Here is a 16,337-nt window from a genome sequence, read left to right as displayed (position 1 = left end):
TATGAGCATTGTAATCATACGATTTAATTAAATGTTATTCAATAAAATATGGATGGGGAAGAAAGAGTTTCTTATTTTGTAAAAATTACATTGAGTATTTGGGGTAGACTATCAAGAAGGTGACTTAAAAAACTGTCATGCAATCAGGACAACTGAAAACTTTTGGGAAAAGAAATTGAAATTGGATTTTGGGCTCTGACAGTTACACAAGTGTCTTTGTTTTCATTTGGAAGAAACAGAACTTGGGTACCATATATGTACAAAAGACCACCAGGAATCCCTCAGATTTCTAATCGAAGAAAAAGTCCTATCTGGAAAGATTGGCAAATGAATGTACATACGTATTTTTTTTTAATTAGAATAAATGTTTACAGCATCTTTTTTTTTTAATGGGTCTTTGCTTTAACTGAATAAATGAATAATGAATAAATGAATTATTCGGTCCCTATGGTACCAGATTGTAATTTTTTTTTTATCACTGTTATAATACAACTTCTGAAATATTTGGTGTTTAGTTCATTGGCTGGGCCACTCTGAAATCTCTGATGGATGAGATTCCAAATATCTTATCCCTAGGCCTGGCATTAAATCTTAGTACTCTTATTGATGGGTGAGTTCCCAGGAATACAGGAAGAGCAGCTGAGGTGGTATTGGGGGGGCACTGCTGGGTCTCAGGACTGCCAGTACTACGGGGTAGGGAACCATTTCAATGCTTTCAGTGGGATGCTGAATGAACATGTGCCTGAAAATCAGTCCTCATCTCTGGGATCCTATACAATTACACTGATTCTGTACTTACTTAAAATTGTGATGTTTTGTTCATCATTGATTCTTTACATTAATTTTGATTTTTAAAAATATTGTATTAAATGTTATTAATCATGATTACTGTTATAATTTGAACTGCGTTTCACTCAAAATTCCTATGTTGAAGTCTGGACTCCCAGTCCCTTGAAATGTGACCATATGTGGAAATAGAGTCACTGCAGATGTAATTAGTTCACAGGAGGCCTACTAGCATGGTGGTGGAGCCCTTAATCCAATATGACCAGTGTCCTTGTACTAAGGGGAAATTTGGATGCAGATGCACATACACATACCCCAGGACAATGCCCTGTAAAGATTGGAGGCATGCTGCATGACACAAGGAACTATCAGAAGCTGGAGAGAGGCTGAGATGCCTAGAACAGATCCTTCCCTAGAGGCTTCAGAGAGAACTCGGCCCTGCTGACACCTTGACCTTGACCTTCGGCCACCAGCCTCTGGAACTGTGAGGCAATACATTCCTGACATTTAAGCCATTCTGTTTGTGGTATTTGTTCTGGCAATCCTAGCAAACAAATACAATTACAGAGTTTTTTTGACACTTCCTGAATTTTATGTGGAAGGCATGTGCCTCTCTCCCCTCATGCCAGTTCCAGCCCTGGATCGTATTGTGATCTCTCCGTCTAGGACTCACTCCTGTTAGCATCTCAGTTTCTGGGATTTAAGAAAGGAAAACCTTCCAAAGACTATGAAAAAGAGTCTAGGAAATTCCTGGTTGTCAAAAATGTCATGGGTTGGAGGTAGGTGTCAGGGTAGAAAGAAAAAGGTATTGCTTAGACTTCACATTCCAAAATGCTTGAACCCTTCATTTCTGGGGTCTGCTTCCCAGATCAGGCCGCCAGAAGGGATTTCCAAAGGAGCCACACAGCATCTGCTTGTCCAAAGTGAACACCCAGGCTTTTCCTGTTCTTGAACACCCCAGAAAAGAGCCTGTGGTCACCTGTTATATAACAAAATTCATATCTGTTGAACTTTTTGACCGGTCTAAATCCACTTGGAGGCCTTTAAGACTTCTGCTCCGTTCTTAGGCTTCAGCCTCCATGCTTCAATATAGATCTCAAGTCACTCTTACCTTCTTTTTGCAGGCTAAGGAATAACATTCTCAAGCCTCCCATATAACTCTAATCCTTTAATCTGGCCATGAAATTAAGAATTGTTCTATGTGCCCAGAGCCTGAAAAAAATCAGTTTGACCTAAATGTAAACAAGAATGATTGATGGGGTAGGGGAAGGAAAGTGTATGCCTCTCTATTCTCCTGTCTCCATCCCTCTTTGTTTTCTTTATTAAATAATTGGTTTCCAGGAAATTTGGATTGTGTGGGGATTCTGAGTGCATGGAAGCTGTTTGGAGAGACAGCTTTCTGCTTGGTGTAGTGAAACGACAAAAAGATAGAGAATGAGCCTCCCCTCCCCCAGCCAAAGGGCCTGATACATTTTTTATATTATACATACAAAGATGGTATGTATCTATTATTCATAGATATATAAATTATACACAGAAAGCTGTAATTTTTGTTTCTGTTCTTTATACTTATTCTAAAATATTTGATTATATGTATATTATCTAGCTATGTTGAGGTATCCTGAGTTCCTGAAAAAGGCTACCCCATAGTTTTGCCACAACAAAACCCACCATCACACAGGGATATAGAAGCAAATTAAAAAATTATGAAATACAAGGCAAGGGACCCAATTCTCAATTTCTGTAACTCTTGTGGAGAATGGTTACATAAGGATGAAAAGTTACACCAATATCAATAGTGGTACACGCTTCAAATTTAGATTATAAATACAAATATGAACACTGTCTGCTTTTATGTTTTATACACGGCCAAAGTTACCAACCATTCTCAATAAGCAGCATTAATACCTTGATTTATTTTTCAGACACCTCTGTAGAAGATAATTTTCAAAGAAAATGAATTATAAAGTGCCATGAAAGGAAGAATTTACAATGAAATCTGGAAAGAGAAGTAGTTTCTCTTGCTTAGAGAAAACAGTTGTGGGGGGAACAGAGAGTTTGTGGATATTAAAAAACAAAACAAAACAAATGAATAAACAAACACAACAGAAATAGACTCATAAACACAGAAAACAGACTGGTGTTTACCATAGTGGAGGAGGCTAGAGGGACAGGCAAAAAAGGTGGAGAGGATAAAGAGCCTCCAACTTCCAATTATGAAATAAATTAGTCACGGGGATGAATGTACAGCACAAGAAATACAGTCAATAATATTGCAATATCTTTGTATGTTAATAGACTGCTTACGGTGGTAAGCAGTCAGTAATGCGTATAATTGTCAACTCACTACATTGTAGGCCTGAAACCAATAGAATATTCTCTATCCGCTATGTTTCAATTTAGAAAATATAAATAAACATATCCATGAAAAAAAATTTTAACTTAAAAATTATAAACAAAAAAAGACTAGCAGAGCAGATTGGCCACATTCCACACTTGGGCAAGTTGCATAAGGAGGTGGGGAATAACATTTGCGTGTGAGGATTCCTTAAACCTCATCCAGCAAATTTTTGAATAAAAAAAGAAAATTTGCACTTACCTAATGGTCTGATTATGGTGGCTTTTCAAATCCTGTTCAATGGTGATGGTTACTACTATCTATGTTGGGAGAGATAGGCAAGGATCAGTTATGACTCCACACCCCACATCATAAATACAGTTCTAGGCATAAATTACTCATAAAATGGGCTAGTCAACCATTTACTTTAAGCCCCTTGTTCACCACCACAGAGGTGGATTTTGTATAGAAAAGCAACCATCACTATTGTTTTGGGACCTACATATACTAGGGAAACCAGGTAGGATGGCAAGAAAGAAGGACAAATGGCAAAAGTCTACTAAAATACAAAACTACTTTTTTCTTTCCAACCCAGAGAGTGTTCCTAACTCTTCTCTCCTGCTTTACCCCATCGTGGACTCTGCCATTAGATTCATTACTTTAATTAAAGGACTACTCTGATTTCTTCTGCTCAAAAGTCTTCCATGACACCTCGCTGCCTTGCAAGTAGACACACAAATTCCCTGATATTCAAGATTCTCTACATTCTAGCCCGAAGGACATTTTTTGCTTCTATTCATTTTCTATAGTCTGCAAATTTCTGCTCCCAACTGGTTTATCTGCTAACCCCCAGTGATGTTTTAAAATGACCCCTCCTCTCATCCTCATCTTAATTCTGCCCAACTTGTATGAACCTTCTCTATGAAGCCCTCTCTGAGCATCCCAGCATGAAGGGCTGTCTCTCGTCTCTGAATCAGTATGAATCATTTGGCAATTAAGCTCACCTTATGACATCCCTTTACCTGCCTAATGGTACTTCCATAAATAGCCTAAAAGCTCCTTGAGCATACTGCTTTGCATACAGCAGGTGCAAAATAAGATCTATGATTTGTGCTGACAATTTGACACCTAAGTGACACATAATGAGCTGACCTTCTCCTTGGGAGAAAGCAGCAACCCAGCTATGCCATCACAATCCTCATGTAAACGGGGAACTAAAACTCTGGGACCACAGCTATGCCACCTTATGTCACCTTAATAACATCATCAAGGAAACAAACACAAAAAAAATCCCAGCTAACATGTTACAGACTCTTCTCAGGAAAGCTACAAGGCCTGACCTGATTTCTTTTCTCTTCAGAAAAAGGAAATGTGATAAACCCAAACATGGAGGGAAGTCTGCATATTATCTAACAACACAAGACAAACAAAATGTCTCTTCTAGTGTTGTTACTAGAAAGTCACAAATCAATAAGAAAAGCTGATGAGGAAGTAAAGTAACCAGGAAAAAAAGTAGCATACTGGCATTGTGTATATTGAGAAATGGGATTGTCCTCAAATATAACAACAGATTTACCATAATCCATAAAGTCTGTGTTACGAGAGCCTGTCTTATAAAAACACTTACGTGCAGTGTCTTATAGTACAGAGTAGATAAAGACCCTCTGTCCCACTGATATTATAATTTAGGATGTTGGCATTATTTGTCTGTTTAATGTCAAACATAAGCAATTGTTTCAACTGCCAAAAACAGTCAAATTATTTCTCAGCTGAACTAACCAAATAAATTTCCTATAAAAAAAAAGTTGTAGCTCTGATAACACTATATAAACATGGTCGGTGCTGTTTTAACATTTATCTCTACAGAGCCTATCTCCCTTGGGGAAGAGGACTGAATTGCTCATATACTGAGGTATATAACCGGCTATATTATTTACTCATTCACAATATGGTTGAAGAAAGCACTTTAAAAGTTAATTAAATGGGATGGGATTCATATGATTTAAACTTCCAACTATAAAAGTTTGATTGAAAAAGTGTATAGTTGTAAAGAGCTCATCATTTGCTACAAAATTTGTTTTTGCAGATTTTCTTGCTCCCTGACTTTATAGCAATGCTTAATGTTAAGTGGTGATGCTGATAGGATTCCTGGTGGAGTCTGTATCCAGATACCTGGCCTCCATTAAAAGAGATATCCAGTCGAAACCACTCCTTCAAAGGCATGGTGAATTTAGTTTTTACAGCAAGGTCTTCTCCTTTGACAAGGTGCATTTGAATATGCAAGTGGCCTAAAAGGAAAATTAAAGCTCATGAAAATGACAAAATACTTAGGAATGAATGAAGGGGCTATACCTTTTCAACAGTCGTCTTAAGAAGCTACAAGATTAGATCACAGTCTTTCTACTTTTAAACAAAGCCAAACAAAAGAACATATAAATGCATTCCTTTGTAAAGAAGACATTAGTCAAGCTTCCAGAAAGAAAAGGTAATTTGAAGCCCACATTTGAAAGCTATCACTCTCACTGCTGCCACATTGACAATATCTTCCTTATTCTAGACAGATGTATCTACCAGTAGACAGAGTAAAAAAATTACAACATCATTTTAAAGGTTCTGTTTTATACTTACCCTCTTTAGTAAGAAATACAGAAGGTGTGCCGTACATCTCATTAGAATCGACAAAATACAGAATCCCACAGAGACTGGCCTTGCAATAATGGAGTAAATAAAGCCACAATGAAACAGTAAACCTATAAGAGTGAAGAGAAAAAAATTCTGCAGATTGATATCATTCAAGAACAGGTAATTATAGTTAACAATGAGCAAGCAAATTGCTTTCTTTCCAATGAAGGGATGAATTTGCCTTCATCATGGGAGATCAGCTTGCAAAGCTTGATTTTTTGAGGCAAAGGATGTAGTTATAGTAACTGCAAAAGACAGGAGTTAAGCATCCTTGTACAAATCTAGCAGCCACTGTACCTCGCACCAAAAACTGTTTCTGTGCCTCTTTGAGAATCTCACACACCCACCATTTGAACTCTTAAGGTTTATGAAGCCAGACACAGAATAAAAATCTGGATTTTAATTAAGAGACGATTTGATAAGAAGATATTCTAGTTTCAATGATTAAAAGAAAAAACATAATTAGGGCTTTTTGAGTAATTTTGTTTCTTTCAAAGATAAAAGTTCTAAGGTAGAAAAATGTCATAATTGGCAAATGGCATCCCTATATGCTAATTGGAACACATAGATACTATTTCCATGCACATTCAGGTTGTTCAGTGTCACAGTTCTGGCTGACCAATATGGAACAACTAATCTAATTGTTCCATTTCTGGACTGGGGCTATTTTAGTTGAAAAAATATATATTGTACATCTGTGATTTGTGGAGTAAGAATAAAATAGCAGTAGTCAACTAGGACACATTTGGCCAAGATACATGATCCTTCAATCACTCAGCAAATATTTGCTGAACACTTGCCTGATGCCCACATGGTGCTACTGACCAGCAGTACAAAGATGGGGAGCTGGCGGGGGATGGGGGGCAGTCATTGCATTTTTGCACTTGAAACAGGAATCAAGGTCAAAATAAATGCATAGAATTCTCTTTATGTGGGTTAAAGTGACAGTGGCCCCAAGTTCTTTGGGGCTACCTCAAACAAGTCATTTAGGACATTCTGGGCTTTATAATTTGGCCTCAAAATCCATGGTGGTAAGATACGCAAACAGATGGTGCCACACAGCTCCCTCCTGACCCACCCAGCTGAGCAAGCTCATGAAGATAAGTTATTGCAAGGAAGCTTAGCAAGAACATACGCTCAGTAAAGTGACTCAAGATCTTTCTACAGCCAGCAGCATGGGAAGAATGAAATCACTCTGCTAAATCCATCCATTCTGAGGTGAACCAGGAACCATTTTCAGCATCTTCAACTCAGCAGAAGGAAAAAAATATACCTGGGTTTTGCTGAAATTAATGGAGGAGATCAGAAGTTGTGAAATTTCAAGCAGCCTGTCCCATCTTCCAAGACAGAAAAAGGAAGGCAAAGGAGACAGTCTGTGCTGGCACAGGTTGGCTGCCCCTGAAGCCCTGTAAGGCCTCGGGCTCCCACACCTCGTTCACTGCTCATGGCATTCCTGGGACCAGCATAGCGAGTCCAAGGCAAACTGTATAGAATACCCTTGGCAAACAAGGATCGCTAAGTGCAAGAATGATTCAGGAATACTATGAGGTTGTCAGGTGCACAGATTCTGTCTAAGTTGTGTGGATCTCAACAAAGCGTGTAACAAAGGTGTGTCTTCCTAAGGGGCTCCGCTAGCCTGCTCTGGTCCTCAGAGAAAAAGAGCACTCGCCCACCAGCCCCCATCACCTGCCCATCCTTACACTGGGTAATCTATCCGCTGGCGTCGCGTAGCCTCCAGCTCTCGGTTCCGAAACCTCGCAAACTTCTTCACGATGCCCGTGTTTTCGCCACTGGAGGCATAGAGAAAGCCCAGGAGGGTGACCACATCTACAAACAGCAAGACAGCTGCCTTTCAGTTATCTCCAGAAAAGCACTGCTTCCCAAAGCACATTCTTCCTGGAACCCTCTGCCTCGATCCAATCAAACATTTACATGCAATATTCTGAAAATGTCAGCAAACATTTATTGAGCACTGAATACATGCCAAGCACCTGCTGAGCACTTTACAGAGCTAATCTCCATTAATTTTCATAGTAACCCTATAAAGAACATTTTATTATTGGTCCCATTTTACAGGTGAAAAGCCCAAGGCACAGGGAGGTAGAGTAAGTTGCCTAAGGTTGGAGAGCTAATAAGTCATAGAGCCAGATTTCAAGTGTCGAGCTAAGGGTCAGCGTGCACAACCATTTTATGTGCTGCCCTTCTAAGGCTAAGGAAAACATTTTGAATCTGTGTAATAATAATAGCAGTTATGGCTTTAGTAGCACTCACTATGGTCCATGCTGCTGTAACAAATATATATGTGTGTGTAACAAATATATACATGTGGGCAATCTAATCCTCTTTATTACTCCTAGTCTACAGATGCTAAAATGGAGGCACAGCTGCCAAAGTAGCAACTAACATTTATTTATCACAGAACATGCAAGGCAACATGCTAAGCACATTTCAGGGGAAAATCTCATTTAATTTCATAAAGACTCTAGAAATGAGTTCTATTATTATCCCCATCTACCAAATGAAAAAACTGAGCCTTAGAAAGGGTTAGACTGTAAGAGGATCCCAACTCAAGTATTTTGGTTTCAGAATCCATGTTCTTAAAATTACAGGGTTTTTTTTTCCTTCTGTGCAGACTCTCCACATACATTAACACATTACCCTATGCAAAAATGACTAAGCATATCCCTTTAAACTAGGGAGCCTTCCACTTTATTTTGTAAATGTGGGACAATGCTTTTCGGTGGCTCTAGATAAGATAGGTGTGTCCATAACAAATCTTAAAGGGAGAACAGAGTTATTTCATCTATATTAACACATACTGCTTTAAACAAGTCTAGTATAAATTCTTTATTTCCCATATCTACCCCAGCCCCACTTCAAAGAAAAATGAATTCACTGAACTCAACCTAAGAATAAAGATTACTTTTCTCTTCCTTAAAATGCTCCTTGGCTTAAACATCCATGATTAAATGGTGGAAATAATGTATTTTCCTGGGCTTTTGAGAGGGAAGAATTAAATTCTGAGCAAGTTACCAAATGCCACAGCACAAATTATGGGGGCCTCAGCCTGGGATACTGGACACCCCAGTCCTTGTTCCTCAATGGTGAAAAATGTTTTATTATAGAGAATGATACCTCTGGTTCATTAAAATCATGAGCAAAGTTTTCATATCTCAGACCCCTGTGACTGTAGCTAGTAGAATTAAATAAGCCAAATTTCCTCCAAAGCTCACAAATCTACCTGCTTTATTATAGGTAGAGATGCATTTGGAAACCCCACCGGGTTATAATTTGTGCTCAATTTGGGCAAACTGAACTCACTGGTCTGTTATAAGGATGGGTGGGGGTGAAGGGGATTAGAAATGGAAATACTGCAAGGGTGTCTTTGGAATCATGGCAAAAATTCACTAAGAGGTTGATATCATCCCAACTTGGTTTGGTTTCCAAGGTGTTGCATGGACCAGGAGAGTGCAGATGGCCCGGGGGGGCCCTGGGAGCCTTCTGCCCGTAACCACTGCTGCGTTACCTAGTGTGCAGTGGAAACACTTATCCAGATGCGTGGGATGTGACTGCGCCCAGCCCGACTCTAGTAGAAGGAGACTTCATAAAGTAGGCATCCAAAGTGAACGGAGTTAAAAGGGAATGTTGATGAGCCTCTCCCTTATTCAGGGATCAAAGTCAAGCAGGTAGGGCAGGAGAACTTGAAGCAAAAGACTGACTTTTTTCGCTTCAGGAGGGAAAACATTAAGACCCAATGACCCAAATAATTTTACAAAAACATTTTTTGTATCCAACAAAACCTGCACAGCCATACTGGTTGTTAAGACGCTGGAATATATCTATGTTGGTTAGGTGAATGATGCTTCCTTGAACCTCCAAGGCCCCAGTACCAACTACCCACTACCCACCCTAGCCTCTGCTTTGGACAGAGGCTGGCTCAGCCAGGCTTCCCAGCATCCCCTGCTTCAGCACTAGGTCTGGCACCTGAGGAGACTGACGGGCCCCCACCTCATGCTGGTTGTTAAGTATTTTGAGTATCACCCACAACTAGGATGGCTGGGGGGGTTCTGTAGTCCATTCTCCAATTCATTATAGAGTGATCAGAGCTCTAATAGGGACAGCTGCTCTGGGGAGGGTTCTACTTCCATGTAGCAAAACCCTACTTAGGATGTGCTTCAAATGCACCACTATGATGCAGCTAAGATCCTCAGCCCATGTGTGTAGAAGTTAGAGACAGTCTTGAAGCAAGGAATGACTGAAGGTCGGTAAGCGGAACCCAGGGGAAAAGAAGCTAAGATTGTCCAACCTGGAGAGGTCAGCTGGAGCACAGGCAACCCAATCATGCTTTCCAAACACAGGGCATTAAGAAGGCAATGGTCACCGGGCATTTTATTTTCCTTAAAGCCATGGCCTGAGAAAAATAATTCTACTTCCTAGCAAGTATGATTTAAGTCAGAACTTCCCTCCAAAAGGATACGATGCAGTGAAATGAGGGGCTGTGAAATATTTTCTAATAGGAGTCTTAAGAATAAAATAATTTCCACTCCCAGTAATTTATCCTGCCAAAATACTTACATTATTTATGTGCCCAAAGATACAGGTACACGGATGCTTGGCGAAACTTTGCTGTTCATAATAATAGACTAGAAATGAACTGCATGACCATCAGCAAGAGACAGGTTAAATAAATTATGGCCTGTCAGGCAAAGGAATGCTAAGCAGCTATTGAAGAGAACAAGGCCTAGTAGTCTGTACCCATACAGGAAACCTCTCCTATATTGTGAGCATAGGGCAGAATTTTTAGGATCCTCCCCTGAGTGTATAAAGTGAAGGATCTATCAAGTTAATGCTTTATGTGCAGCGAACATTTCTGGAAGGAGACACAAGATGTAAGTGCTACTGAGTTTCTGAGTATCGCTCAGGACTAGAAGACCAGTGGGTGGAAACTTACTCTTCCCCCAAACCCTTTTCACTCTCTGAGTTTTTTACCAGCACGTGTATTATTTTTTTGACTGAAAAGGAAGGGAACAAGATTCTGTGTTTCCATGCAAGCAGGGAGAAGGAGCTGGCCGCTTCCACAGGCCTCCCTGCCCTGGGCCTCTGAGGCTGTTCAGTTTTCTTCAAAGAGACAAAGTCCAGTGGGTGAGGAAAACAGGATGATTCACATCAGTAAAAATTCAACTTAAAAAAAGAGTATTCTTTCTAATTTAGAACCTGGGTTAGGGCTGCATTAGCATATTTCAGAGAGGCAGCATAGAAAGTTGAAGAATCAGGAAGCATGGACTCCAGTTAAAAAGCTCCCAGAACCTCAGTTTTCTCCTCTGTAAAGAGCAGACGAGAATAATATGTTTTCCCGTGAGACTATTATGAGGATTAAGTGAGACAATCTACATGGAAAAAGTGTTTTGAAAATCATAAAGAGCAATGCAGATACTAGGCATTAATTAGTGTTATTACTGAAAAATTCAGACTACTGCGATTAACTGGAGCAAAAAAAAAAAGAACCAAGAGTCTTTTTTTCCTGAAAGTGCCAAATATATAGTTCTTATAATTACAAAAAGTACTATCATGTCATCGATTTGAATAGTTGCATAGTATAAACTGACATTTTCACAAACACGGGTAAAGTCTGGCCCCAATGTTTGCTTAGGCTTCTGTTATTTTGTTGTAATAGAATGTTGTTATAAGAAATCACACTTCCAATCCATTGGATCCGAATATGAGAATGAATTTTTAGTGAAAGTAAAAGAGGGGAGAAGAAGAAAATTGCCATGCTCCCCAGTTTCTGGCCTAAGAGAGAAGATCTGAAAAATGCTCATAGAGTCAGGCAGGGAAGATTGTTTAATACATCACTAGCATGACATCGAAGACCCTTCAAAGTGGGACCCCCACCTGCCCTTCCAGTCTTATTTCCTGAATCGTGCACCTTGCACCTGAGATTCCACCTGGGGGAGCAAACACATACTAGTGCTGCTACTCCACACTCCCGCCCCATGGCAGATGCTGTCATCAATCAAACATGCCACTCTTTCTCACTAGGCACAGACTCGGCCTCAGAATCTTTCTCAACACTATACTCTGGGGAGTCACCCCCAGGCACTTTGACTTGATGTGCAAGATGAAACATATTTGCCGTCCTTCATATCAAGGGACGGAGGCTCGTCACCATTTCCCTGTCGCGCTGTATTTTCTCTGTGCGCTGTTGTCCATGCTTTCCCTTCAGCCCGGATGCCCTTTTACCTCCATTCCTTTGCTGACTATGAAAACTCTCCTCATCCTTCAAGTATCTCTTCAGATGTCACCTCCCTGTGAAGAAGCCTAGCAGAGCACCTAACACACAGACTACTCCACAACCTTTCTCAATGAAAGAATGACTTAAAGCAAACAGATAAATAACTACATGGTATCACCCAGAAGCATAGACTGATAAGGAAGCGTGACGTGTGGGGACCAAACTGGGTTCAAATCCCAGCTCCATCCTGAAGAGCTGCAGGACCTTTAGACAAGTGCCCACTTCTCTGAGTCTGTTTCCGCCTCTGTAACTATGACAGTAAAGCACTGAGCATATTTACCTTAGACTCAAAACACTTAGCACATAGTGAGTGCTCAGTAACAGAAAGTGGCTGTTACTATTGGCAGCTGTGTTTACCTCCCACGTAACCACCTAACGAGACAGAGCGACCATGTCTGCATCTTTCAGCTTCCAGGCTTGGTAAAGGAAAATGGAGCTATTGTAGGCTCCCAATCTCTGTTTAATTGACTTGAACATGACACCCATCGTATGCATGCTGGGTTAGTACAAACAGAGGGTAAAGGGAAGCCAGAGGGTGAACAGTTCATTTCTGATTGTAGGTATCAAAAAAAAAAAAAAAGAAAAGAAAAAACTTCAGTGCAGGGGTGGGGGAAGGATGGAAAGTTGAACTGGCTACAGAAAAATGGGTATGATTTGGCCAGGAAAATAGGGAAGGTGGCGTTGGATAGTGGCGGTTGGAAGCCAAGGGTGGCAGCTATTCCCAGTAAAAGGCAGGGGGAAGGTGAGCTCACGTGTGGTTGTGAAGCAGGATCACTGACCCGGAGGCTGCACCTTAACCACCACAGCCCAGGCGGGCTCCACCTGGGAAGGGAAGCCGCAGAGTGCATGCCAGCCCCGGGGAAGGCACACAGCTGCCCTGACCCCCCGCCGGCTCCCTAATGTGGCTGCACAGCTGTGTGAGGATGTCACAGAGAGAAAGAGCTCCCTGCCCCTTGGCGACGAGCACTCAACACTTGATCAACAAATAGTCACTGCACACCTTCTGTGTGCAGGGGACTGTGCTGGTCATCAGATCAAAACAAACCAGGACCCTGGCCTTATGGAGCTCAGGTTCCAGAATGGAGACACTCAACGTATTTCATTACCATGTTCAGCAGCAATGAAGCTCGGAAGCAAAACACAGGTGGACAGACATGCAGTGGGGACAGCAGGGGGTGGCTGCTGGGTTAGGTAAGGTGGTCGGGAGAGAGACGATGTTTGTGCAGAGGAATGAACAATGTAGGCAGCAAGCCACGTAGATGGAAGGAGCAGTAAGATGATGTCCCAATGCAAGATGGAACTTGGTATGTTAGGAGAAGCAAGCAGGCATGTGTGGCTGGAACAGGTGGGCAAGGGGGAGCATGGCACATGTGGCCAGGGAAGGGACAGAGACAGATTCCTCAGGCTACGGACGGGACATGGGTGGATCCTTCCTAACCACCTGCGCGGGTGATGTGATCTGCTTGCATTGGCTGCTGTCTAGGGGATGAGAGCAAAGCTGGGAGGCCATTTACAGGCTGTGGCTGGAGTCCAGACATGGTCAGTGGTGGCTTAGACCAGGATGACAGCGATGCACATGGTTAAGAGTGACTAAATATGCAATATAGTCTGAAGATGGAAGTGACAGGACCAGCTGACCTCTCATAACATGAGGTGACAGGAAGAGAAGTCCAGATGGGCCTGGAGTTCCCAGCCTGTGTGTTGATTTCTTTCTCTCCATCAGTTCAGACATGAATCAGGCACATGTGTGACTGGTGAGGGACAAAAGCGAATGTTTGGTTCCCTCCCCCAAGGAAACAGACAAGTGGAGGCACAGGTATGGTGCGCCTAGCCACCTATGGCCCACATGCCCAGAAGGGCACATGCGAGAGCCTGGGCACACACGTGTCCTGAAAGGTTGCTGGCTTTTGATCCAGGATAGGTTCACTCAGCAGGGCTGGACAAAAGCCTGCTGCACCTCCATCAGAAATCAGACCACCAGCCTGGCCTGGCACAGGTGCTGGCAGAGGAGATAAGCGGCAGCGGTGTGTCCAGGCACGCACAGCCCTCTCCTGGGAGTCTGCACCTAAGCTGTTGGTGCAAGGCACTCCAGCTGTACTTGGCAGAACAATGGTGCACTAGGATGTGGGCTCTCTCTCTTTATAACGGGAAAAGAAAATGAACGCAAATCCAAGGGCACTTCACTTCAGAGGCAGAACCCCCGTGGGACACAGGGCACTCACTGGACACAGAAAACACTCCCTGTGCACCACCACAGTGCTGGCTGCAGACTGCTATGGGCCAGACATGAAAGGCAACCCCGAGACCCCCTAATGCCATCCTCTTGTTCTGACTTGACTCTTGTTCATCAAGAGCTGAATAAAGAAGCCCCTGCTAAGAACAGCCAGAATCCTGGCCCCCTTCCATGCACGGCCAACATCAAGCAAAAAGGTCATGGACACTTCCCATAGGGCCCTTTTGATTGTCTTTTAAAGACAGAGGGAGAGGAAATGCTCCCCTCTTTTGGTGAACAAATTACAGCCATGCAAACTGTAATGAGCTGGTTTTGAGGGTGTATGGAGCACCTCCTATTTTCTGTGACTTTCTTTGAAAGGTTTTTCTCTGTGTTTTGCTTTTTATATACTGGTTCTCACCCCAAAAGTCATGCTTTGAAGGTGAGGAGAAAAATCCCACTGTGCTATTCTGAAGTCCTGTGAATATGGGAAGGAACAAGAAAAGAAAGAATAGACGTTTCACATTTTAAGGGTATGTTCAGACACCCTAAGAACTCAGCCAGTTCGTAAATGACTTCATTTGAAAACTTCCAGCTTGCAATTCAGTTGTTCTTCAATGAGAAATATGTGATTTGCCAAACATGAAATGGAATCATTAAGCCCTGACAGAATCAGAGGCAAATCAAAACTGGCTGTATATGCCCCGTGCTTCCTTCTCCTTAATAAATTAGGTATCCCTGTGGAAGGCATTCAAGAAAGATGCTAGCATGGGCTTCTGCCTGCAGGAGGGATGCACATTGATCATCAAAACGCATGTGGCTTGACTATTGCAGGCATTTAATCACTGCCCACCCTACACCCCATACACATACATGCACAGAAAAGGAATTTGCTTTCTTCCTCCCAACATCTCTGTGTTTAAAGCACTGCACATGGGATAAGCTAGGCACAGAGCAGGGCTATTAAAACAAAATGGGGATAAAATTGTATAGAACTGTACTTGCACACACACAAGTGCATGTAAAACTGGTGAAATCTGAAAAAGGTCCATAATCTAGTTAACAGTATTAGATCAACATCAATTTCCTGGTTTTGATGTTCTACTACAGTTATGGAAGGTGTCACCATTAAGGGAAGACGGAGGAAGCTCACACAGGACACAGAACTCACTCTACCAGTTTTGCAACTTCCTGAAAATCTACAATTATTTCAAGAGAGCTTTTTTTTTAAAATGCCAAATATGTTGGTTCTGTGGCAAGTGGTCTCTGAGCAACTAGGACATACGGTTGCCCAGGCCCTTCAAGCTTTAATTATATGCTGGGTTGCTTTGGGTTGGCCCCAGGAAATACACATTGCCATTGTTTCTGCTGTGTCCTAAATCACCCTGTCCCAAACAAGTTGTCTTGAAGACTAGGAGGTATCAGTTATGTCCTGTGGAATGATTGTGCTGTCACAGCCCCTGAAATTCCTTCACCTACTAAGGCTGTCTGAGGGTCTGGCCATAGTAACTCCAGACCAAAGTTCCACCAGCTCTGCCCCTCCTCCAGAGGTTCTCAAGCTTTGGGGTGCATCAGAATCATGCAAATGTGTTTAAAATGCTGATTCCTGGACCATGCACCCCACAGATCCTGACTGAGTAGGTAATGGATGGGCCCTGGGAATTTCCATTTGCACCAAGAACCCTGGATGATTCTGTTGCAGGTGGGCCTAGGACCACACTTTAGGAAGCACTGCCTGACTCCGAGTGGGTGCCCAGGAGCATGCCCAGGCAGGCTCCCCGCTGCAGCAGAGGGAGAAGAGCTGGTGAGCACTCAGCATCCACACAGCAACATGTCCCCTCACCCCATACCAACAAAGAGAACTCCAGACTCCTTATTCTAAGTGTGAGTAGCCAGAGATCTCCAACCCCAGTGCTTACGGGAAGCTGAAAGGGCATGGGAGCCTCCTGCACTAGTCCTTTGTTGGTTGTTGTGACCATGCGTTATTTGGTACAAAATGCACAGTTTGGACTCTACCATCATCGTGG

The 16,337-nt window shown here is 42.2% G+C and overlaps 1 protein-coding gene across 2 annotated transcripts in view; it reads right to left on the bottom strand.

Annotated features, from left to right (window-relative positions):
* SEL1L3 (SEL1L family member 3) overlaps window positions 1-16,337 on the bottom strand; it is a 93,213-nt gene that overhangs the window by 63,290 nt on the left and 13,586 nt on the right. For both annotated transcript variants that reach the window (XM_073237766.1, XM_073237764.1), the window contains exons 3-6: window positions 7,507-7,633; window positions 5,753-5,874; window positions 5,297-5,412; window positions 3,386-3,444 (exon numbers count right to left, since the gene is read on the bottom strand). In XM_073237766.1, the coding sequence (XP_073093867.1) occupies window positions 3,386-3,444; window positions 5,297-5,412; window positions 5,753-5,874; window positions 7,507-7,633 (424 nt within the window). The remainder of the gene's footprint in view (window positions 1-3,385; window positions 3,445-5,296; window positions 5,413-5,752; window positions 5,875-7,506; window positions 7,634-16,337) is intronic.

Source organism: Manis javanica, chromosome 5 (assembly GCF_040802235.1).
Source record: "Manis javanica isolate MJ-LG chromosome 5, MJ_LKY, whole genome shotgun sequence".
In the NCBI taxonomy this organism is placed as follows: Eukaryota; Metazoa; Chordata; class Mammalia; order Pholidota; family Manidae; genus Manis; species Manis javanica.
Note: the sequence above shows the minus strand (reverse complement) of the source record. Positions and strands in the feature narration are given on the sequence as shown.